General features: G+C 40.3%; 1 protein-coding gene across 5 annotated transcripts in view; it reads right to left on the bottom strand.

Annotated features, from left to right (window-relative positions):
• Positions 1-24,170, bottom strand: part of LOC126391874 (F-actin-uncapping protein LRRC16A-like) — a 91,078-nt gene extending 66,908 nt beyond the window's left edge. For all 5 annotated transcript variants that reach the window (XR_007570126.1, XR_007570127.1, XM_050046843.1 and 2 more), the window contains exons 1-2: positions 23,678-24,170; positions 17,732-17,829 (exon numbers count right to left, since the gene is read on the bottom strand). Coding sequence is in view for 3 of the 5 variants with exons in the window: in XM_050046843.1 (XP_049902800.1) it covers positions 17,732-17,829; positions 23,678-23,717 (138 nt within the window). In the remaining 2 variants the exon portion in view is untranslated. The remainder of the gene's footprint in view (positions 1-17,731; positions 17,830-23,677) is intronic.
• Between the last annotated feature and the right edge of the window lie 2,617 nt (positions 24,171-26,787).

Below are 26,787 nucleotides of genomic sequence, written 5' to 3'. Positions count from 1 at the left end.
GCAGAATAGCATTTTAGTCTATCACGTCCAGAGAGAGTAAAGTACCAAAGAAAAGGTACCACTGGTTACTAGTGCAGAATTCTAGATGTCATAGATAATGGATCAAATGTGAACAGTACCCAACTGTAGGTTAGTCTTTTTCCCTGAGATCAGAACTGTCAGGTTATTTTAACATCAGTACATTTATGTTAGGATAACTACAACTAACCTCAAGCAGTCTCAGAACTGTACCTTAAACACAGCCATTAAATCTGTCAAAACATCCCGAGAATGACCCTGAGCACAATTTAAAACTGTTAATCCCCTCAGCTGCAGAGGAAGCACACTCCTCTCTTTTCCTGCCATAGGCCTGCAGTGGGAATTGGCTCTGACGCCAAAGATAACCACTTATCTTAGATGATGCAGTGAGAAAACTGAGAAAGACCCTCAATTCGGCAGACACGGGAGACATCACGATGGTCGGATCTGCTCTGAGGCCAACTTGAACTTAATCTGGCTCTAGAAAAAAAGCCTCCTAACCACTCTAAATGCAGGCAGAGAAATCATTTGTTTTACAATACATTGATTCTCCGCTGCCAAGACAAGCTGCTGACAGTGCAGCTGAGGTCTAGTCCTGTAATGTCTGCAGACTCGCACTGCGCCAAAACCACAGCACAATGTGAGTATGTAGTACTCTTTCATAGTACAGCAACCCTCAGTAGTAGAGCAGCCAACATGATGTACAGCATGGTCTTCTTTCTGCACGCTCAGACAAGACAAACATCATGATATGAATGTCTGGACCCTTCTGCAAAACAGTATCACACTACCAAACACACCAGCCAGCAGACAGTGTGGTGTAGCATCCTTATATGGCAACCAAAATCATCTCCTTAGTCTCAAATATTAATAGACTGGTTTATGGGATCTGTAGGAGCATTACAGAACACTACAAAAATAAAATCACTGCACAAACATTTAATGATGAGACATTTGTCTAGGAAAGAGTCTCCAGATAACCAGGCTGCTTAATCATTTTGCCAGGACACTTTTTTTTTTTTTTTCAAATTATGGATATCCCATTTTGGAGCAAACCATTCTCAGCAGTGCAAATCCTCCCCACTGCACAACGGCAGCCAAGGAGAGAATTAAGAAAGAGACATCAATTTCCTTTTATCACTGCCCTGCTCATCATTATGTGTTTTACTGCTGAGGAGAGGAGCGTGGCGGGGAACAAAGGCGGCTGACAGTGGTACTTCCTGAACTCGTTTGATTGGCTGCTCTCATCAGACCACAGCTGCAGCGAGCTCAGGCATGAATAAATGTGCTGTCTGATTATGTTATGTATGTATTTTTCATGCTTTACTTCCAATTTTTTTTTTATTGCTACTGTTGCTTGTTTTGTCTTCAGCCAGAACATAAAGTGTCAGTGAATATGCACGGTGTGTTGAATAATAAATGAGAAAATAGATGCTCAGTGATTGAAATATATGGAAACAGTTTTGAGGCAGTGAAATCTACCGACTGACAATTTGTCTCCTGAATGAAAACGACTTGCTTTTCAATTGAATTTGGTCAATGCATGTTCCTGTATACATTATCTCTGCATGCTGCCTTTGTATCAGTGCCTCACTAAGCTTCAGTCAACCTCCCAAATGTGTCTCGCACAACACAACTGAGGCTGACCAAGCGTTCAAAGGGCCAGGCAGAGGGATTAAATGATTGTGCTTTCAGATTAGGATTATAGTCCAGGTTGGCAAGACGCCCTCTAACACTGGATAGATATCAGTGTTTTTAGAAACTGGACTCTGGTGGGAGTGATAGGGAGGGGGTACCTCTTAGAACGGTGTCAGCCTGCAGGGCGTCCTCTAAGAACCCTGTGTGTGTTTAGGTTACAAAGATAAGGAATAATCATAAGGGTTCAATCATTCATCAGCATGCCAGCCAGACACAATGGGGAGGAGGTTTGTGTGTGCATGTGTGTGCGTGTTGGTGAGAGTGGGTGTGTAGCTATGTGATGGTGAGCCAAGGTTTTCTGGGTAAATAGGATATCGCTGTAGACCACAGGGATGAAAGAGTGAGACACAGAAAACCAAAGAGAAAGAAACAGAGAGCAGAGGTGGAAGGTTTATTATTTTTACAAGTCATGTAACAAAGAAAACCAAAGTGGAGAACCTCCTCAACGTGAAGTACAGTGCTTTGTCAAAAAGAGACATACGCAGGTATGACAGTGAGAGAAGAAGAAGAAAGGAATGACAGAGACAAAGAGCAGAGCAGGGAGAGGGGAGAAGGGCGGGGGATTTCGTTCTGGGCTGGTGTTGGCATTACCCACGGTTTCCCTCTGGAGTGGGTAGATAACATCAGTCGGCACTAATAACACATACACAAACACACACAGTGCTGAACACTGATTTCAGTGATAAAAACACAATTAGTGTGGTTTAGATCATGAATGATATTTTCCATAAGTTAAGCAAACGTCCTGTTATCAGGATTTGATTTACATAATCAAAGTAAAAATGATCAAACGCAGATGTAGCTGATGTTAAACTAACACTGGGTTTCCTGTAAGGACTCTAATAGGACGCTTTGCATTTCAGAGGAAGCAGAAAACTGAAAAGCTGAGAATGGGGAGAGTACATTTAATATGGTGGATCATTTGACAGAAAAACAGATCATTTTGGATAGAAAAACAATATTTACCCCAAATTAAAGGAACACTTCATCCACAAAATGATAATTTGTATATCAATTACTCATCCTGTGTTATGTTGAAATTGTGAGGAATACTTTGTTTTCTTGCATGTCTCCATGAAGAATAAAGAACCCAAAATGGAAAAAAAAAATGTTAATGAATTGAAGTCATAGGAGGCCATGTTTAACATCAGCAAAACTATGTCAAAACATCTTTTTACAAACTCACACGCAGCTTGTGCAGTACAATCCAAGTCTCATTTATCCAGCCGTATGCCCAGCATTCCCAAACATATGCACTTTTACTATAACCTTACAATTTAATACACTTTTACATAAATGTGTTGCATGATTTTGAATTTTTCTCAATGGACTGCATGAGCAGAGTTAGAGAACACACACTCTGGCCCAGGCATGCTACTTGTATCCAGAAGTGTTTAAATATTAAGGTATTAGCAAAAATGCATGTATTGCAATCTGGTCTCACTCCTAATTCATTGCAATCAGGTGCTTGAGCAGTGACTCATCAGACACTGATGAACAAAGCCGTCCTTTCACGTCGGCATGATACATAGCCAGTTGTCGTTGTAGTTAGACAGCACTCGGCGGTATCGGGGGAAAAACAGCAGGACAAGAGTGAAAGCTATGGCGGCGAAAGTCCGAATGGGGCGGGCGAGATTGGTGGTGGACAGGTCCAACAAACACTGACCTTTGCCCAGGATGATGGTGTCCTTGTCCCGTAAGATTATAAAGCCAAACCCTGTTCTTTTTTCCTGAACCCAACCACGTGCGTCTGTTGTTGTAGGGAAAAAACATCAATTATCGGTGCTGTACCAAAATAGTGCGTTTATTCTGACTGAGACTGTATGTAAACGGTAAATTTCCTGTGAAAACGGAAGTGTATTTTGAAAGAAGACAATGCATGTAACAGGCAGAACTTGCAACGCCATCCCAGAATGTCAACAACCAACACACCCAGGGTACCTAGCATGCCGTATGTGGACGTGGAAAGTCCATGACCAAATGTCAATGTCACGAAGTCAGAATGAGAATGTGTTTGTATTTGGGAAGTGTAGAACAGCAGCTATTTTGTAGGTTTGCTACACACGGCTCCTGTTTCCTCCAGTCCATCTAGAATTTTCTCATTTTTTGGACTCTTTGTTCATCATGAAGGCAACTTTAGGGAAACAAAAATAGGAGAGGAGGGTAATGCTTTTGTGTTTCATCCATTGCAGCACAACAGGGTTGAGGTAATGAATTATATTTCATAGAGTCGGGTCATAAAACATCAATACGCCCTACAACATATTGCTGATGTGTCAAAATCCGCACTCATGATGAGCACACCCACGCACGGAAACATGGACACACATGATTGCGCACAAAGACCCAGAACACAGCAACAAGGGAGGGTATTTCCTTCACAATGTCTTTTATATAGGATTTGAACCCACTATAATCTCCGTATACTACATTTATTACGGACAAAAATAATATAAAACAAATTAAATTATAGAAATAAAATGAAATCAAACAGAATGGAAGAAAGGGGTAGGAGGTTAGCAGTTTGCAGAAGGCATCAATAAAAACGGCAATGCAACATTACCTGCAAGGACACCATAAAAACCAACCATGCAGCAAAAGTGAAGCACTGGTATAAAGTCAGTTGCTCTGCTCATTGAATAGTACATGTGTGCCAGCAAATGTCTGTGACGGAGTCCTTGACGGCAGACACAAACTGTCAAGTATCATACGCATGCTTCCTCTTATTGATCTGGTTTAAAACTCGTGGTCTGAATAATCCTCAAGATTAAAATATGGGTTTAAAGACTCATCACACAGGCAACCAACGTGGCTGCCAAGCCTCTCTGGAGGAGATTAATTATGCAGGTTGTCTCATTTTTATCACTCAAGTGTTTTGACAGAAAACATCACATTGATTAGGCCTGATTGTTTTTGCAGCTATTTACTATGACAGTTCACAAATGTCATTATCGTCCAATCAATGCTGACCGTTGCTGTGACCTACATACCCCATTCAATTACAACCAACAAGAGCAGACCTGACACTGAACCAACCAGGCCACTGCACCATAACACCAAACAGCACTTTTTCCACGGTACGACCAAACAGGACTCACAAGGCATCAGACCAGTCAGACCAGTTCAGCATGTTCACATGGAGCAAAAATGCGCACATTCAGAACAAAACTCAAACTGAGACATTAACTGCGGTCATCAAAACAGGAAATTAAAAGAAAATCTCATTTGAGAAATCAGAGAAATTAGAAATCAGAACTATGAGATTCTAAAACCCAAACCTATCAAGCCAACGACCTGAAGCAGGTTCAATTATTTTACTCAGACCGAGTGACAATGACCCTGACCTATGAGATAATGAAGATGAATGACTATGGGCGGGGCTTGCATTGAGCCAGGCTATGCGGCTGGTTAATATCTCTCCAGGGAGGCTTTTGTAGGGCATTGTGGGCTGGAAACATGCTAAGCCTTGCTATAAAAAAAATCCCCGTTGAGCTTGGTGGAGACTACAACACAGAGTGAGACTGATAGATACTCAGTCTGTAAAACGTTACAGTGAGTGAACACACTATAGGACTTAATGAGCATGTTTAGACTTATTCTGAAGGCCACAGTGGGAATGGATTCTCTTTCTCACACACTGTGGGCAAAGGCTTGCATAATGCATACACACCACTGTAAGTCATGTGGGCATTAAAATGAACATACAACAGAAATAATAATACACTCTGTTGTGAACAAATGCACTGGAGCTAATGTTTTGCTAAATGACGAACCAAATGTTGATTTTGCTAGGACTTCTATTTTGAAAGGAACATGCTAACACTTCAGGTGTTATGTTTTGGTGTTATATCATTAATATTACCTTCTGAGTGCTTCTGGTCCAAGTCTTGTTAACATATTGTTATTCCCTTTCACTGGGAAGGTATGTGTCTTCTTTGCTTTGTCTACTTTTCAAATTTGAAATGTTTTAAACAGGTGTAAGGTGAACATATTGATCCTTTTACATGTTGGAGCTAAAGGTTGAGTTCCTTTTATACAACAATCTGCTAATTATAAATGAAGCTAGTAAAGGCATGTGTGTAGCAAGGAGCCAGCGACCATGTTGGCTAATGTGGAGTAACATTGTCAAAAACATCAGTTTAATGATACTAGGGCTGCTCCCTAGCTGACCACACGTTAGTCAACCAGAAAGGTCATTAGTCGGCAAGATTTCATTGGTCGCTTAGCAACAGAAAAACAAAACAAAAACACAAAACAAATGTGAAACTCTATTAGGAGCTGCACCTCGTCAAAATAAATCAAAACCTATATGACTGGACCATGTGGGGATTTAATTTGAAAGGACAGACACAGGAAGTGGCCACGCTCTGCAGTCAGACAAGACGCACGTTAATTTACAGGGCTGGTACCTGCGGTTATTATACGGGCTAGTTAATAACGTATCGGGCAGGAAATCCAAAGTGTGGGATCATTTTGAGAAGGTGAAGGACAAACCCAAGGTGATATGTAAACTTGTCGCCTACAAACATGACGTATCATCTGAAACAAGTAAGTAGCTACATGCCCATTAGCCACTTAGCACAATCATTACTGCTTTGCAGACAGCGCCATTAACAGGCGGCTCGCTCAGTGTGTGACGTGCACTTGTAGATAAAATATAGGCCTATATTAATGAAGATTCATTAGTACGGTTTTGTATTTCTCTGTAATGTAGCACAGTGTTAACAATGTGTCTGATACTATTCTTTCTCACACCTTGAACTCTGTTGCCCCGCCCAAAATATATCATTTAATAACTAAATTAATATTCTAAACATGCAGGCCACTAGTTGACTATTGGCTCTAAATAACGACTATTGATTGGCTGGGAAAATTCTTAGTTGGGGGCAACCCTAAATGGCAGATATCAATTCTTAATATTTGAAACTTTTAAAATTAATTTTCCTTGGTATCTTTGCTGGGGGTTTTTTCACTTGCACTTAATTGCATTTTCGATGAGTAACAATCTCAGAGGCTTTTGATATATGCTGCACTGCAGGAAGAATACTGTTTTCATTTACATTTAAAAAAAAAAAGTTTAAATTACTGTTACTGTTTGCTACAGTAATTCTACTTTTTTTAAGGTATATTATCAAACTTCCAGCATCCAGTCCACTGATGTGGAGCATTGTTTGCATGGCTGTGGTTACAAATATTGTACACAAGAATGTAGTCTGGTTAGTCATTTACTTTGTGATTTTTTTTTTTAAATCTTTCTGTAACATTACTGTGCATTATGCTCTCTTTTTGTTCCTGACTTTCCCCTGCAAGGCACAAAGAATAATAATGCAAATGAGACCCTGTGAATGGTGTGATCCCTACAACTGCAGAAAAGTTACGCTGCTGCCATGTCTGCTGCTTGGCAATAAAGTGCTTAAAGACCATCCCGGGAACTATGTGCTTTGTCCACTACACAAGACACGCACACACACACTCCACACAAAACTCCTCCTAATTAAGCAGCTCAGTCAGCTGAGTCTGTTCCAGCACTTTACAGAAACCAAACCACTCAGAAAGAGGCTGAAAATAACCGTCTGATAGCATGGTGTGGATGCACGGTGTGCTAAAATTAGACTCCTTGACTAACCTAAACTAGCATCTGTACTCAGCCTACACTCAAAGACAGCTCTGGTTGAACTGGTCACAGTATGACACAGCAAATCAAGTCAAGAGGAATCACTGAGTGTTTTTTTAGGTTCTTTCATCCTATTTCATGCAATCAGCAGATAACACATTGCTCTAAACAGAATTAAAGACATGCACCTAATGGGATTATTTCAGACTGAGAACACTACATGTCTAAATATATCCTTATTTTGATCTGTGTGAGGGAGGAAACAAGTCAACCTGATGTCTCACCGCTGGACTAAACTATACCTGACACTGTCGCCTCCCAGCAACAAGGTGGATTCAGTTCTCACCACGGCCAGCTGGGACCTTACGGTGTTGGCGTTTGTGTATTTCCCCTCGCAGGATGCATAGCCTGCAGTAGGGGAGATTGGAAAATCTAAATTCATAGGTGTTACTGCCATGGAAACAAAAGTGGGTTACTAAATGAGTCATCCAAAAATTACACCCAAAGGATCCCTAAACCCCTGGTATTGGATCTTTGTTTTGACAGGTGGCCATTTTTAAATCAATGAGTTGATTCATTTAGCAACTACTTTGATCATTAATGAATTGTTGAAGTCTTTTTTTAAAACATTTGCTGATCCCAGCTCCTCAAACGTGTTTTATAGCATTGTAAATTGAGCATTTCTGTTTTGGACTGTTGGTCTGACAAACCAAGACATATGAACATGTCACAATACTTTTGAGCAAACCTGAATATTGAAGCATAAGAGTAAGACAAATAATTAATTTTCTACTTATCCATCATTGTAAAGTAAAACATCACATCAGAATTGCATTTTTAAGTGTAATCGCAGGAGTCTAATCCAGTCCATTTGGCAAAGCACAAATCATTAAAGACAACACTATACTGGACCATACAGTCACCGCAGTATATACTCAGCAGGAAAATGGTGACCTGTTTGACACATTTTTTCTGCCTGGTTAGCTCTGAATGTCACCCCAATTATGTTAATCATCACCACAGCATTGGATGGTAGAGAACACAGAGAACCACCAAGCAGAATTAACTATTTAATAGACACAATAATTATGTGCCAAACAACATTATAACTGTTTAAACTCGAGCTGAACGTTGATTAAAAAACAAAGAGTGGCATTTCTGTGTTCAGTCAACCAAGCAAAGGTTCAAATACATACTGTACACACAAAATGATTCCCAACCTCAAAAATGAAAGCAAAACTAAAAGGGAAGCCCCCTTTGAGGTCACTCTGGGTTTTGTCAGACTCTGGTCTGACCACAAATCCCGAAATACAAACACCCACTGAATAACTTCCGAGAAAAAAAAAGAGGAGGGAAAGAAAGATTAACCATGAAGTTGCCGGACACTTTAAAGACAGAACAGAGGAACAAAACGTTTGCTCTCCACAGATTGGTGAACTTTAATGTATTTAACTCTCCATTGACAGAGTGATAATAGAGATAAGAAAAACATACAAGAAAAACCAACAATACATTTAGATGTAGGTCTTAAAAAACTAAACAAATATGCTGCAGCAGAGTAGACAAACATCCTAAGTGCTACATGCTGACAGACTTTATGGGACATAACTGTGCAAACACAAGGGCCATGTGATGTCGCATGACAACTGGCAGTATTTCTCAACCCTGTACATAACATACATTACTATTTACTGCAGGTCTAATGGAAATTGCTGTTCCTTTTTTACCACTGTAGTGGAATATCTTCCACCATTAACTATCATATAAATAAAATACTAATCTATCTCTTGCTCTTAAATGGTTCTTTCCAGGACTGCACTCTTAGGTCATCATTCTGTGATCGCAGGAAAATAAAAATGACCAACCAACCGGAGCTAACAAAACTTAAAATGTAAACGCAGCAATAAAGTCACATCTATTCTTAAAACTTTTCTGTAAAGAAAGTAGTCACTCTATAATAAACTTCAGCAGCCTGCAGCAAAGACTGGATGCCACAGTCTGCTATCAAAGGGAATTTAAAATGTGGAGGATACTTGCTCTGCAGCCTTCAAGGAAGAGGTTTTAGCACCACTAACAAAAGACACCGGTGCGGGTTCTCAGGAGAGGACATTACAGGTGATCATCGGGGAGTACAGAACTGGGTCACTTCCATTTTCTCACTGCCTCTAATGACAGACCTCCGGGTTAATGAAAAGGAGAGAGGGGAGGCGGGAAAAGACAAGTTGGACAAGATCCTAGGCTTTGCTCTGTTCTGCCATGTAAGCATGAGGTTCTTTTCCACCTTGGGACTGTGTTACAGTACATTCAGTCTCACAGAGGTGACCAGAAACAGTAAGGTTAGTGTTCTTAACAAACACAATATTTGAACAAATTCTGCAATGAATTTGCAATGAAACACAATTATTATTATATTATTATTATGTCATTGGGTCTTACCACTCATAGCGTGTCAAGCCAAAACAGTATAGCTTTTGAGATTTCAACCTTTGTGTGTGGGTATACCTTTCCCATCGCCACTGCTTCATACGGCGATGGATAATGCTCTTGGTACCACTCTAATATGGTGCTGTATTTGTTCTGTAGTGTCTCCCAATCTGTTTTCCACCACCTTGACCGCCTAATACTCATGCATTACTTTTATTAACAGTTTCATCTCATCGTCAGTCCAAGCAAAGAAATCTCGTGTTTCACGTTTTGCCATCTCCTTAATTTTTTCTTTAATTAAGCAACAAACCACAGAGTAGACAATCTACTTCCTGTTTACATAGGAGGCACATGACTGATGTATGTGAACAGTCATGTGATATTCGTTTTCAGGCGTGTTAGTATCAAATTCATACTCCATCTTCGTGTATACTAGCCTATAAACGGAGATTCATTCTGAAACAGAGCCAAAACATTTTTGATTTCCATCCATCCATCCATTTTCTAACCGCTTATCCTCCAGCTGACATTGGGCGAGAGGCAGGGTACACCCTGGACAGGTCGCCAGACTATCGCAGGGCTGACACATAGAGACAGACAACCATTCACGCTCACATTCACACCTACGGACAATTTAGTGTCACCAATGAACCTGCATGTCTTTGGACTGTGGGAGGAAGCCGGAGTACACGGAGAAAACCCACGCTGACACGGGGAGAACATGCAAACTCCGCACAGAAGGGCTCCCCCACCGGGATCGAACCAGGAACCCTCTTGCTATGAGGCGACAGTGCTAACCACCACACCACCATTTTTTTTTAAAATGAAAACATATTAGCGTGGATGTGGATTTAGTTTTCACAGATGCCAATATGTGAAATGATGAGGGCTAATGCTTGCAAATGTGTGGTCAAGACAACCAAGGTCAAAATCAAGACAAACTGAGGGAGAGAAGTAAAGTACATTGTGTAACTTGTGGCAGGACTGAAGAAAAGACTATTTCCTGTGGTTTTAAAAGTCGAAACCACACTTCAAGACAAATAAGCACAAACACAGAGAGCTACTATGATGCTGTGATGCACCTTTTCTCCAGTTAGCAAGCTACATACTGATGTACTAATTTAAACAGGTGACTAAACAGGATTAGTTCATGTTTTATCATGTTGCATCTGTGATCTTGAAAATCCCCAGCGCCGAAATTTTGCGCGGCCCAAAACAACTGCATGACAGATTATCCTCTGCAGTGCAATACAAATGTAAAGTCAATCTAACAGAAAACTGCTGTCATCTCAGCACACATGTTTGTGTGAATGCTGACACCGTGGAGTCAGACACTGGCTCCACACTCTCCATCATCTTGAAAGTAAAGCAGAAATTAGATTAAAATCTGTGCCACTCTAGATCTAATTGTGTTGATGTGTAGCAGCTTTGTGCTGTGTTAGCGCCACTCCCACATACAAAGCAAACAATGAGAAGCAATAAAGCAGTTAACTGTTGGTGACAGTCTCTGGCTAGGACAAACACACACACTCATACACTTTCCTTTATTCACACCAGGAGATCAAGAGGAAGTTTGACACAACGCCAGCCCTCCAGTGTCATGGTTTTAAATGTGAGCAAGGGATCTGTGAATGAGTAGCACTGCTACAGTATAGGCAGGACAACAACATGAAATCATGCGAGTCAAGCTGTCCTCCTTTTATAATACAGGTTGTATTGAATGATTTTACTGGGCAGCGTCATTAGCAATAGTCGCTGTGACACAATGTTCTGTTCAAATCTTTTAAATAACAAATATTTGCTGGGCTGTCTCCAGTCTTTCCAGCTTTACACTGTGTCAGTGTTGATTTACGTCTGTCACGCTTCAAAAGTTTTACAGTTTTGTTTTTCTTTATGATTCTCCTCTTTTCCTCCCTCCATCCCCTCTGCCCTGTACACTATGTCCCATTGCCCATTTCCCTCTCCCCCCCTTCTCCCATTCTCCCTCCTCTCCCCTCGCCTCTTCCCCGGGGTGTGTTTGATGGACTGATGTTATTATCTCTACCTCCTTCATCCCTCCGTCTTCAAAGGAGGGAGATGACTGTATCTATCAAGCTTTAGTGTGCTTAAGAGACGCCTTGGGCACTGTAGTGCTCCACTCCCAGTCTGAGTGAAGCTCCACGGGAAAAAAAAAAGAAAAGGGGGAAGCCTTGTGTGTATTTGACAGACAAGCAAATTGATAGAGGATATAACCATATTCCTCCCTTCATTATCGGTGTAGTTTACACTGTAGATAGATGCCCTGCATTTTCTGAGGTAAATCAAACTCTACGGTGTAGGTGGCTGCAGTAAGCTGACGGGGAAGTTCAATAAATGTCAACGAACAACATCAAATCTGGACTTTAAATCACAATGAGCAATAGCTCGGTTGTGTGTTTGACATTTTAGGTGATATATACACGGAAACACCACACACTGCTGGGGGCGGCAACTTACTAAACAACTTATGTATCAGGCAGCTAGACGTGTAAAAATTTAGCACAACATAATGTGAAACCCCTGTTGTGTTGATACAGTAATATTGTCTGGATTTCACACATTAAATGTCACACCCACAGGTGTGTTTCACTCTCAGCCACAGGAAGCAGGCAGCAGAATTAGTCAGTTCATTATATAAGTCTCATTTGTCTCCTGTTAGTCACACAGATGACTCTATTACTCTCCAACAGACAGCACAGCTGCTTATACTGCTTTAAGGTGCTGGACATCTTCATCTGTTAATAGAGCTGGGCACATATATTGCCCTCCCCTCCTTATCTTTTCCTCCTCTCAGACATGTAGAAGCACACGTTTACTGTGTAACACTCTGACTTTTCACCACACTCAACTGCAGTTTAATTTCCAGCACAATCACAGTTTTTATGTTCCTTCTTACTGGTTTTGCACAGGCATAGACTACACAATTCAAGGGCAGAATATACATGCAAAAAAATATGTACACTGTCTTTTAAGTCTGTGTTTCTTGAAAATTTTCAGTAATGTGCCAACCTTTGAAATACTTTTTCAGCCAAGTGCCCCCTGAAGAACACTTTCAGGTAGAGACACAGTGACCAAATGTAAATGCAATTGCGATTAGGGCTGGGGAAATATGTCCTAAGCATTATATCACCATGCATTTTTAGGCTATATCTTGATATTTTTAAATCATCAATGCTAGGACTGGGAGACAAAATAGAACATAGCATTTTTTTTTTTGTTTGTTTGTTTGTTTGTTTTTTCCAGAAAATTCTAACACAATGAGATTTTTGAACAATAATCATCAGTAATGTGGATATAACGAATAAGTGGGTTAAGGCAAGCGTTAAATCAAACAGAAAAGTCTGGTAAGTTAATACATTTACATCACTTTGCTATAATGCAGCCTTTAAAATTAGGTAAACAAAAACAACTCAACAACATGTATGCCATATCACGATACAACGATATCCAAAATCTAAAACGATATATAGTCTCATATCTCGATAACAATATAATACCTTCATATTGCCCAGCCCGAACTGTGATTGGGTTTGCGGCAGCAGTTTACAGCAATTAATGACTACACTGGAAATAAAAATACTGAATATAAAATGTGGTTGATCAAAATTATATTTACATATTTAATTAAACGTATTATTGTATTGTTATTTTAGGGATCATGCATTACTGATATTCTTTTAAATTAACTTTTTTTTTTTTTTTTTTAATTCTGTACCCCCTGCAGTACTCCAAAGTACCCCTAGGGGTACCTGAACCCCTATTTGAGGAACTATGTTTTAAGCGATAAATATGTGTGATTTTAACTTTCAATTTTCTTTTAGAGTGACTATTAAACATTCGGTCAAGGACAAAAGCAGCTTCTGAAACATTTACAGCTATGTTTATTAATGGGCAAGCTAAAATATACAAAAGCTAAACCTGAGGTTATTATGTTAGAATATAAATCTCAAATCTTAAAGGGATATTCCTGCAATTTAAACTTGCACTTCCATACGGTTGAAGGACTTGTGTAGTATCTCTGTGACAAGTGAAGTGATCTTCTTGTGTAAAAATCAGTTTATTGGTCAGTTAACGTTTTGCTGCATCATGCTTGTACACTTCTCAGAGACACCAGAGACTGTGTGTCACTTACAGCCAACACTTGATTACAACATCTGATCTCAAAATTCTTTGTAAATATGTTGTTCTTTCATCATGTCTGACTTATATACGATTACACTCACAGGCTAAAAATCCATCACGTTTGTTTTCCCTCTGAGCCACTTCCTGTACAACCACTCTCTCAAACTGTGTTTTTCTGCAGACCAACAAACAGTGGTTTATTTGTTCAGTCCGGTCAAGCAGAGCGTTGATACAAACTCACCGAGTCATTCTCATGCTCTGCGTCTGGATGAAATACCAAAGCCACTCTGCTGGAATTCCTCACTTCCCAGTACTGACTCCCACTTCTTTACATTGTTTAGTGTGTGTGTTTGTGTGCGCACTACTATGGCCTCTGTTTCCAGCTCCCACATGATGACATTGTTGTCATAACCACGTCAAGAGAGTTATCCACAAACCGAGCGCTTGGCTGGACTACATTACAAAAAAACCCTAACTAATGCCTGCCATACACCAGAAGACTTTGAGAATACTTTTCAAAGACTAAAGTCTCTCACATTTACAGACAATCTGAGTTTTTAGTCGCACAGTATAGGATTTTGTAAAGACTGGGGATCTTACAGGCTCACTATTTGCAAGACTACAACTAGATTTCTTTTAAGAGTATGTCCCATCCTGCTCCTGGTGACAAAATAATTCCTTACGTGTCCACAAAAACCCATAACTCTTGAAACACAAAACTGAAGGCATCACATGGTGACAGTATTCTTGTCAAGTTAACATCAATATGGTCTTTAAAGATAAACTGTATTTGCTTACAAACTTTACATTTGGGATTTTGTCGCCTCAACTCGCCACCGGTCTCTGTTGGTTCGCTGCGCTATTTTATTGGGAGGAGAGCGTGGAAATTAAAAACCAAACCATTTCAAAATCTAAGATTTCTTACTAAAATAAGTGCTAGTCTGGTAAACACAGACTCTTGTTCACTCCACAACTCCACCAGTTTCTCCTCTTTTTCCACAATACAAGAGACCTGAGACTTGTCTGATTCTTGCACCTCTCCGGAGGCCACTCCATGTTTACTGACTAACCGGTTTACTGCTTCTTGTTTGGTTACTGCAGAGAGCACTGCTCCTGGTTGTTGACAATGTTCATGTCATTGAACTAAAGTATTTGCATGAGTCAAGACTAAAGACTTATGATAATATTAAACATCTTTGATTTTGTCGCAACGTCAAGACAGGAAAAAGACTACATTTTATGGCCACATTACACCAAATGATCAAGAACACCAGAGCCTGCACCCACTGATGTATAAATTTGTGTGTGACTGTGACACTGCTTGAGAAGTCGTGCAAGGCTGGCATTATTCTTACAGTTGTGGCCATTGTGACTATCAGTTGTAAACAAGGCATATACCAGCAAGATGCCCAGAGGTACACCCCTATTAGCTACACTGTTCAATAGCTAATCCAGGGGGCTACTTTCCATTTACTTTAGATTGGATTTAGAGACAAAGGTTTACGTAATATTTAAGGGTTTTTTTAGAAAGCTTTAGGAGGCTAACACTTCCTCCACTGATATAGATTGTTTTGCTCGAGTCACATTTCCCAAATTTCTAAAACAGAGTTGACATTTAGAATAAGTAAAGAAGCTGGAATTTTCCTTTAAGATTTTACATTATGCTGGAGTAAACTAGAACACTGATACATAGAAGTTGGTATTTCAACATGAAAAAATCATCACTTCAAAGAATGTGGCTGTAGATCTCAATGTTCCTTGCTGGTTAAACACTGATGCCTCCAGACTCCAGCAGTAATGATGCGTCTCCAGTTAGCGGATACCTTACATAAACTAACAAGTGCAATGTTCTTGCGTAGGAACTGGCGGTCTCCTGTCGCTTCCCACCTCAGCGTGCTCCCTGATCATTAAGCAAAGTACAAGAGATGTGACGGTGAAGCGAATCACTCCTGTCTCTCTCCTCTATACATCCCTCAGTGACATATTTAATTTGCTTCAGTAACTACAAATGTCTGAATATTTGGTTGAAGAATATTCAGTGTAAGTGATATCATGCCCAGGGTTGTGGCTGATAGTTCTGTGAATGTCACACAGTATCAAATCCTAAAGCAGACAACCTAACCATTCACAAAGCTCTTAAAAGTTTCTCTACAACTCAGTTTCTTTGTGTATTCCACACAGAGCTGTACAACTAAAAGCTTCTCATTCCACTGAGAGCAGTATGACTAAAAGGCTCCTGCCATTTCCACCCAGACCCTTACATATTAAACCTGCAGATTCATTCACAGCGACTGAACTCTTTCTGATTCAACCATAAAACTTTATGGACCCTGCTCTGACTCTGATTTACTGAGGGAACTTTTCCGTCTTAACTATCCTCAGCTTTTGATCCGGTTTAAGCCCAGAAAGAGCCAATATGCATTTTTAATGATCCACCAGGTATTAATTATTTAGTGTTCAGTGGATTTACTGCTACGTGGCCAGCAGTTAATGGTCTGAGCTTCTATTTCCACCTGCCGTATAGACACACTGAGGGCCAGTGTGGATACATAGTTGTGGGGTGTGACTGGATGAACCTTAGAACTGGGCCCATGGGTTTAACTTTAGCTGCTGCTTTTATTGTTTTAGCATGACTCCTCAGTGATGCTGTACGCTTCTGTTATAAAAACAACAGGAAATTGGTTATGTATAGACTCATGCAAAAGTAATCCCTCTCAATCATCACTTATGAGCCACTAGAAGTGTGAGGCAATGTATTTTTCTGCAGATACTCCTGGGTACAATGCACAGGTGAGGTCAGGACTTTATAAAAAAAGTTGCCACTAGGTGCCAGACCATAAGCAGCACACATCCAAGAGGAAGCTACAAAAATTGCAGACATGGCACCAAAAAACAGAAATATAGTGAGGAGGAACAGCAAGCAGAGTGAATCTGAGGTTGGCTTTTATTTCCGCTGGCAATACTGCTCACAATAAGTAACAGTAAAACTACAACAACCTTGCATAGTATACCTTTAAACTTTCCAAGGATATCATTATTTCTGATGTTCATTGCAAAGAAAGTCCAAATTACACTTAGATATGTTCATACCAATGGGTACACTGCAATCAAGAACAGCTCATAGCTAATTCGGCATACTTTTAATGGTCACAAAAAAGAGCTAAAGCTGTAGCCCATAGGGGAACTTAATACATCCATAGCCCATTTTCACATTTAAGTCAGATTCATCAAACTGTGATGGATCATTAGTCTTTCAGATCTTGTGCAACACTTCGTGTAATTTGAGAAGACCTCTTAAAACTTTGGCACACATATACCCCGCAGAGAAAATCACATGACCCAGATACTGGAAAGCATACTGGCAATCATTTACAAAACCGTCTTATAAACGAGCAAGGATTCAAGTGCTGTAAGAAACCTCTCTGCATCTAAGATGATGCTGGTTTCACTTAAAGTGAACGTGACCAGCGGGACTGAAAGATAACGACCCTTTTTGGATCCATTTTAGAAGCCCAGGCCTCAGACTGAATGAGACAGGAGAAGTTGAGGGTGATGTTGGTGCCTTTTCTCACAATCTGTCTGTCTTTGATTTGCATGAAATTACCCCAAAATCAAAGTATTAATTGAACTTGAAAAGGCAAAGCGGCAGCGCAGCGAAGTGATGCTCACTGTGACGGTTAAAATAATGAATGTCTTTCAAGTGCCAAATGCGCAGGGGGGAAAACCGAGGAGGTTTTGATGTTCTTCAGTGAAAACTGTACATTTCAAGAGCAGAAAATTGTGAGATTCCCTCCCCTTAATGAAGAAGTAGCTTGAAAACAGCAGTAGTTGACTCACCAAGACTCTGTTCTCCGTCTTGTCTCCTTTGATCTCCAGTTTGACTCTCCTCCTCAGCGACAGCTTCACCTTCCTCCCCACTGCATCCCTCACACTCTCTACACGGGGAAGATAAGGAGATAAAATAAGGAGAGAATCACTTGGAAGGGTTTGAAAATCTGTGCATTGAATTAGAAGAAGAAAACTGCTGCCAAGAGGTTTATCATGCATTACAAAGAGTGTCTTTATATTCTCTTTCCCACAAAGTCTTAACACAGACCCAATCTGAATCAGCAGAGCACAGATCAGTGCATTTCTGCCGCAGGGGGAATGATTCTCCAGATCCACTGATTAGAAGAGAGCATCGATGAAAAATGTATCAAGTCCAATTTTAACACACCACAGGAAAAATGATCTTTCTCCTAGTTTTCATTTAACTTGCGCATCATGAATCCCTCTCCTGAGGACTGATCTGTGTCAGATTTCAGCACATGTGCAGTGAGATGTGAAAGTGTCAGTAATTCTGACATCAAATACACACACACAAACACAGTCAGTCAAACCGGTAAACTGAAAAAATGAATTAAATGACAATTTAAAAAATAAATTAATCATTCAAGACATTTATCAAGCAACAAGACTAATGGTGCTGTCAGACAGCATTTGGCTTCCTCTTACTTCTGTGTGTGGTAAGACATAATTCACTTCTGGCTGACCCGCCCTCTTCAATTTGATCAGGTTGATACTGAAATTGTAGGGTTGAGAGATGGCTAGGACTGAACTCTCATTCAGGAATTGGCTGGAGCCTATCCCAGCTGTCACTGGGCGAGAGGCAGGGAACACCCGGGACAAGTCACCAGACTATCATAGGGCTGAAACATAGAGACAGAAAACCATTCAAACCTACGGCCAATTTAGAGTCACCAATGAACCTAACCTGCATGTCTTTGGATTGTGGGAGGAAGCTGGAGTACCCGGAGAAAACCCACGCTGACACGGGGAGAACATGCAAACTCCGCACAGAAGGGCTTCCCCACCCCAGGGTTCAAACCCCCACACCCTGGATTTGAACCAAGTTCCCTCTTGCTGTTGCTTGTTGTTCTTTTTCTCAGATTTAAAGTCAAAGCTTTAATATTTTACTGTGACTTAAGGTCTTAACAATTCAATAACTAAATAAAAATATGTTACACATTTCAATTCATGCATCAATTCATCTCATTTCATCATAACATGTACATAAATGAAAGAGCTGTGTATACAGTGGCGATCCCAGACTATGGTGGGGGCCCAGACAAAGAAGCTCATTAAGGCCTCCAAACACCCCCTGGTATCATTTTTCCTCCTCTTCTTGTTTTTACTTTTGTTTCTGGTAACTAGAAAGGTATGTTAGTTGTGCATATGGTTACACCTAACACATGTATGACAGTTACAGCTGGCTACATGGCTGTCCTAACTAATGGTATCCAGCCTTTATGGGAGTTTTAAGGGGCTTTACTGTTGTCATTGCAATATTTGCCAATATCTGGGGCCTCCTTTCCAAATTTCTTTGGGGGCCCCCAGACATTTGCCTGGTTTGCTTCTCCTGACTGTGTGCCCCTGGCTGTACACTGCATGTTGACTGTGTGATGTTGTGTTGGTCATACTATAGAATGATTTATTGCTCATGTATTGTGAATAATACAGAAGAAAAGGAACATTAAAAATAATTGCATACTGAACCACAATGTTGGCATAAAAAAATGCAATTAGATTATTTTCCCATAAGGTTCAACCCCAGTTCACGCCCAGTGGAAGCCTCCGCTGCCAGAGAACTGGTTTAGAGAGTACAACTGGGTCAGCCGCCTCTCCACGTTCCTCACTCACCCACCACACAGCGGCTGATACAGTCGGCGTACATGTGTCTGAGACAGAGAGGGATTCTGTGTGTACATCTGTGCTGGCATGCAGCACATCCCTGCCTACAAGCTTCCACAAACCATCATCAGATCAAAGAGAGACTAATAATTAGGCAAAGTGCAAAGTGGTTCATCTGCAAGCCTTTCTGGACAAACTTCACAGAAATTGTGCACCATTTCCTTTTGCAACATTTCCAAAACCATAGCCACAGACACCCCATAAGTCACAGAGATGTCTCTGGAAGGTTTCTACACAAAATGAAACCTAGTATGTTTTAATGAGCCTGGGCAGTTTTTGGTCCCAGACAAAGAAAGTTCCTGACAGACTCTCATTTATCATTTTGCTACTTATTCAGTTCATTAAAAGTGTGACAGGAGTGGACATTTTACCAGCCAGCTGCCCTGTTCACATAAAGCAGTTAAGGCATGTGTACACTCGGTCACACTGGGATGACTTTCAGTGGGGACTCGTGTGGGAGGTGGGGAATGGGGACCTATGGCCTTGTTAAAAGCTCGAACAAACAATTCACAAGCCCATAAAATCAGTCTCCCATTTATTGACCCTCCGCCGATCCAGACTGGTGTGTTGATGATGTCACTAATTAGAGCTGTGGTTTTTAGCTTTCACTCTTGAGAGTTGCTCATGGCAAACATTATGAAGGTGTTTAAGATCATAAAAGTCACACATAGTATGAATAGTTGTAGAAAACAAATGTTAACAAATAGAGGTGCACATAAACCCAAAAAATGATTTATTAATTATGAAAAAGTATCATCTAACTATCAACACTTATATGTGTGTTTGCAGAGAAATCGAGTGAGAATTTTGATAGTTTTTACCTTGTTTACATGTACATATAGTGTTTTTTAAGTGCTACAAGTGAAATAAGCAGTCAGCGCCATGGCTGAGCATTTTCACCTTAGAACTGCAGTGCACCAAAGACAGTCTCAAAAGCACAGATTCATCCAGCAAGGGTTTGTTACATCACAAACCTAAGCAGCCAATCCTGTCAACTTGCAGGGTATCAGCAGAGAAACCAGGTTATGTATCGGTATGCAAGTTGAGTTTCACTTTCATTTTCAATTCTATTTGTCAGAACTGGTGTTCGGTGTGTTTAGGCCCAGACGCACCAACGCCAGAGAACTAGCGGCGATGACAGCTGCCTGCTGCGTCCCCTCTTGTTGCCATGTCTTGGCCAAAAAGTTGCACATGAATACACCAAAGCGACAGCCAGCAAGTGCATATGTTCTTTGCCAACATGAGAGGACATACCCCTCCATTCCAACAGACGGTGGTCATCTGTAATCGTCCTTCAAAAAGGGAAATGTGAAGACCATCTTGACGCTAGTTAGCCAGTTAGCATATTAGCAACACAATCCAATGTTAAAAGAAGATAACATAAACCATCACAAAACATTCTGCTAAAGAGCTCAATAGCTAAAGAAAAAGAATCTTTCTCATATAACAAGTTTCTTTCGACCTCACTCCCTCTCGACTTTAGCTCTTTGTTTACATTCCTCAATTCCTTTTCTCTTCTTGTGCGCTAAGCTGAAATGCCAATCAGAGTGATCTCATTCGCTGATGGGCCCCACTGTGCCAACGCCGATTCAACATGCTGAATCAGCAGAAAAAAAGTCAACTAGCGCTGACGAGGGGCAATGGTGCAGGACACATCGCACCAATGAGGGCGGCAGATGCTCACCAACCGCTGAACTTTGACCGACGGCCAACCATTGGCTTGGTGTGTCAGGGCCTTTTGATGAGCAGAGCCGAAGGTGAGGCAGTACGCTCAAGCTGCAGGCGAGCGGCTGAGGGGTTGGGACCAATTTGCATATTCATAGATCCATGCATACTAAATAGTGCAAAGGTGTAGAGTTACATCTAAGCCATTTAAGGCATGAAGGGATTTTTTTTGCATGGAAAAAACATCTGAATTTTAGCGTACAGAGAAGACTTTTTATGGGTTTAATCAATGCCAGGAGGAATTTTAAAGGTTTCTAACAAACAGGAACTAGTTTACAGGTAGTAACAAACACACAGAGTCTCAGGTGAAAGGCTCATAAACATCCCTAGTATAGCAAGAGAACTCTTCAATGCTCAGCAATTAACTGCTCAAAGATACATTTCTGTAACTCAGTCTATGGTGCTTCCATCTGCAGTATCATGCTGAAATTCCTTGCCAAGAGTTGTCTTGTATGCTGCTGAATCACCGGCACCAGTGAATGTTTCAGACAATGGCTGGTTATATAGTCATCCAGACAACACCACATGATATGTGAAACATGATCATGACAAACTAATTTCCTTAGGTTAAGTGCCTACTGCTGGGATAATCAGTCAGCTAGAATCAGGAAAGTTCTTGAGGTGAGGGGATGAAGATAGAGAACTTACTGACACTTAGCTGGACTATAATAAATCTGCATTAATAGTCCTGGAAAAAATGTCGATCCACAGTCAGGGAAACACCAAATGAGCCACATTTAAACTTGTTTTCAGTATCTTGGCACGCTATAGTCATCTTTTTTGAATTTGTATTATAGAAACTAAAAGTATTGAGCACCCTAGACCTCAGGATTACCTTTGCGGTCTGTACAGAGCTTGAAAAAGAAAAGATATGCACATCCAAAATACTTTCCAGAAGACTCAGATTGAGAACTTTGACCCACTGGTTGGTCAGTCATGTTAAAATTCCAAATCAGATCCCAAATGTATGATGGTACCCAGTCTGTTAGGCTGATTCTGGGGGCAAATGATGAACAAGAATGCTAGAATATTTAGAGTTGATAGAAAAGGAGCAGCCATAAAACATCTTGAGTCTTTGGTTTGAATGTTTCACTTAGTGTAAATATTGTTGCGTCAATGAAGAGCCAGATTAAGCTGATAGAGAACACACAGATGTGATACTGTCAGACAGAGTGGAATAAGATGATTTAACAACCTTAAAGCTACTTAAGGGGCAACTTGAGGTTTATACTAGATGTTAACCAGTTAAAGAAGATACTATGCTATACACACTTAACATTAACGGGGTGAAAATCCCCTCATCAAACTGAAAAAAGGAACATAGATTTGTCTTCTAATGTCTGCTCCTTCTCAACTATTTTAGGAGCTCATTTAAGGAGCTCGACCAACAGTAATATAAGCGAATGAGTGGCTGACACACTCTGTGACTCAGTGAGTGAATGCATGTCTGACCAAGTGACTACATGACCTAGCATTTTCCTTTAAGCCTCATCTACATTCTGCACTGCAAGTCTCTTAAACTGAGCCAAAAAACATTGTAGTCTTGTGTGTGTGTCCGCAAGAGATGCAGAGAGACAGAAAGAAAGAGCTCGTGCTTGTCCAACATTGCACTGAGGTGTCAAAAACTGAGCTACTTTGCCAAACAAAGAGACCATGGGCTTGAGCCAAACAGGCTGCAGGACTCAATCAGTACAAATAAATCATAAAAAACATGACTGGACAGACCGAGGGAGGATTGGTCAAAACTCCAGGCGAGAGATGTGAGAGTGGACCCAAGGTTACTGTGGGGAAAATAACCCTGTAAGTAAGTTATGTGGGCTGACAGGCTGGCCACTCACATCTAAACTATCCTGCTTTTCTTCCAAATATAGTCTGTAGACCACATTACATCAACAGCACAAGCACCTTATCAACAACAGCAGGGCTCCATGTGTACACAGCTTCAAGCCTTACTGCAGGTAGAGCATTTACAGCCTCATTGGAGATGGGAGATTATAAACAGCCTGGAGTAATGTCTGGTTTTGACTGTATCACCTGAGGAAATACATTTTAATAATCCCAGTGTATATTCTAAAGGATAGTCATGATCACAATGAGGATTTCACAATAAAAGTGGCCCTGTAGGAAAATGGGTTGGATACTATCAACACTATAGGAGCCATAGTAAGTATGGATGTGTTGTATGAGTAAATATAATTCATTGTATCTGCTCAACACACTACAGAAGTCAGTGAGGAGCACATGCACCCTGTGAGTTAGGAATATGAAAGAGGCACTATCAGTGATTGTTCCAGTCTGGACACATGGCTACAAATGATACGCTCTTACCCAGGAGCTCTTTGGGGACCTCTGACACTTCTTCGCTCATTTTGCTGAAGATAATATCCCAAACAACCAGGAGAGTCCAGTCAACACATCGAGAAGCCTCAAATTACTAGGAAACAAGGAGCGCGAGAGAGAGAAGTGTCAGGTGGTGCCTCCGCCGCCGCCGCCGCCGCCGGTGTGTTTCTCCCGGTTACATGCTCCTCTCCTCTCACGGTGTCCGGACAATGTATCCGCGTTTATCTGCGTGCATCTCTTTTTAATTCAAACACGGTTCAGAGGTTGTGTGATGAAGAAAGAGTGTGGGAAAAACAGCTGCTAGAGTCGCCTTAAAATCATGTTGAACGCCAGCAGATACTGCGCTTCTTCAGGGAGATGAAAAGACCACCGCTCACGCGCTCTGGCCGTGGCCCTACCGTAAAGCTGTCGGTAATACAGTAGCCTACCAGCCAATAGTGGGAACCGGGGCCCCTCCCCGCTCAGTGATGCGACAGCCAGGGAGCCGATGCGATGCCGGGGCGGTGTGGCGTGGCAGGAGGGGGCGGTGGTGGTGGTGTCAGCCAGATATTAATGAGCAGCCTACAATAGTGGTTCCCAAGCTGGGAACCAGGGACCTCTAGCGGTCCTTGGCGAGGTCTCATGGGGTCCCTATCCCATGCTTGTGCTGCAGCATAGGAGCAGCACTATAGCTGGCCATAACATAGGAGATTAATACAGGACTTATTATAGCTAGCCTATAATAAGATAACTCTGACAAGCCTAGAAATGCACTTTAAACCTCTAAAATACTGCACAAAAATTATACTCCTCTGATAATGTGCTTTTGCAAGACTGTGCAAAAAAAGTATCATCCACCTGTGTTATGGCTGCACATATTGTATCAGCCTACTTTTTGGGAGGACTTTAAGAATAATAGAGTATATTTTGCAAAACAACACATGCAATTATTCTGAAGGAGAAAACTATGTTATGATTTATTTTGCTATTGTTAACTTTTTCACCTTATTGGGGTAATTTCATACTCATAAAGCTAAATGTCTTCATTCAACCCCATTTTTTAAATTGTTTTTGGTTGAATTTTGGGTCTATTAAATTAGTAACAAATAAGAAATCTGTCAGTAGCTATAATTCACTCAGAAATGTTTGTTTGGTGAAGTCTGTCACATAAATTATCCTCATTTCTTCTTCTCCTCTCTATAATATAATAATGATAATCATTATTATCATTATTATTGTTGTTGTTGTTGTTGTTGTTATCATGTATATTGCTTGGTGATATACTTAAAATCCTTTTTTCTTTGCCAGTTGAACTGGTATCATTGATTGTCCGTACATTCTTATAACTAAATAAATAAAATAATAATTTTTAAAAAGGTGAGAATATTGTCCCCGCAGAGAGGCCTACTTTTTTTCTATTAAAATGGTAACAATATTATTAAATAGCCTATACAAATAAATGTCCATGCTTTCACTGGGGATTTTTAGAAATTCAAAATATACACATATTGGCAGCATTTTATTTTTTTCCCTTTTTCAAAATGCTTTCATTGAAAAAAATCTATAATGGCCTTTTAAGTCACTTTAACATTACACTTGGTGGACTGTGATCTGGTCATAATAGTCCATGTCAAGTCAGTGAGAGGTTGCAGTTAGTTTTTTGGACAGTGCAATATGATATTCTGAAGAAAACTACACGTTTTTTTATTGTGAATAATATAAATATAAATAAACAAATTAATTGAATATATTTTAATAACTTACCTTACTACTCTCTGATAGGGTTTGGACAAATTGTAGTAGCTTCTACAGGCTGCATATTCAAATGTGATAAAAAGAGAAGATGGCGACACTTGGAACTCACCACTTGTGGTGATTTGCACAAAGTACAGCCAGACTCTTTATTCTTTACAGTTTTTCTCAATTGTTTACACGCAATTTTGAAAACAGGGCTCCTTTTTTCAAAATATTCACACAATTAACCAAACACCACACTCAATTTGCATAACTCCTAGATTGTTTGCAAAATGACACACTTCAGTAAAAAAAAAAAAAATACACATATTTATAAAAATGCTGTTTTGTTTTCATCTCACTAACACAGTCTTCAAATGATCAGACACTATTGCAGTCAGTTACACACTACAGTGATCAATACAAAATACATTTGTAAAAACCCCTATTTTAGGAAATAGCTGGTCTAGTGCTAGACTTTTTTGCCAGACATTTTTATGTAAGGGATAATTTAGATGACAAAAAGATATTGTCAAACCCACAACATTCTTCATGATTACTTTGAGGTATACAGAGAAAGTACACAAATACAACAAACAAACACAACACTGATTGCAGACTGCTGCAGACTGAAAATATTTATTTCTTACCATACTCAGTTACAGTAACAGATCAACAATGAAAATCAGAACAAAATAGTAGTTTTTCTTACTACTGTAAAGTGTAGACAAATAAAAATTCCTCTATTGGGTTTAGGAATGGGGAGTATGGTGGAAGGTATAAGACTGCAAATTCAGGGTGCTCATGGAACCAATTGTGGACCAGAGCAGATCGATGGAAAGATACATTGTCCCAAACGACAATGTACTGCATGTGGTCCACTTGGTTTACAGTAAGCACCTGTGTGCTTCCACACCAGGTGGATGTGATTATCCAATTCGTTCATTAGTGTGGTCGTTGGCAAGCAGGGGCTTTGTAATGAGAAGGAAGTAACCTCACAATCCTTATCTGTGTCTAAGGTGTGATAATGCGTGTAGAGTTTTGCAAATCACTGTGTGTAATGTTTTGCAAAAAGTGTGAAGCTGAGTCTGTGCTTATTGTTGTGCAACTACGGACAGGTGTTTTGCTGCTTGAGTGTAAAGAGCTGTTAATTGTGTGAAAATTTTCATTTTAGTGCGTAAACAACTGTAAAAAACTGTATTTTGCTTCTGCACGTTACGTTTCCAGTTTATCACTCAGTTTCACAGAACTTCAAACATTTTTATAATAACATTTATTTTAATTGTCACTCACTTTCAAACATAAGTATTTATGTACAATCTATCATGTAATGTCACAATGTGTTGTTAAATACATTCATCATTCTCCCAAGTTTAACAGTTTGT

This window comes from Epinephelus moara, chromosome 6, assembly GCF_006386435.1.
Source record: "Epinephelus moara isolate mb chromosome 6, YSFRI_EMoa_1.0, whole genome shotgun sequence".
Classification (NCBI taxonomy): domain Eukaryota; kingdom Metazoa; phylum Chordata; class Actinopteri; order Perciformes; family Serranidae; genus Epinephelus; species Epinephelus moara.
Note: the sequence above shows the minus strand (reverse complement) of the source record. Positions and strands in the feature narration are given on the sequence as shown.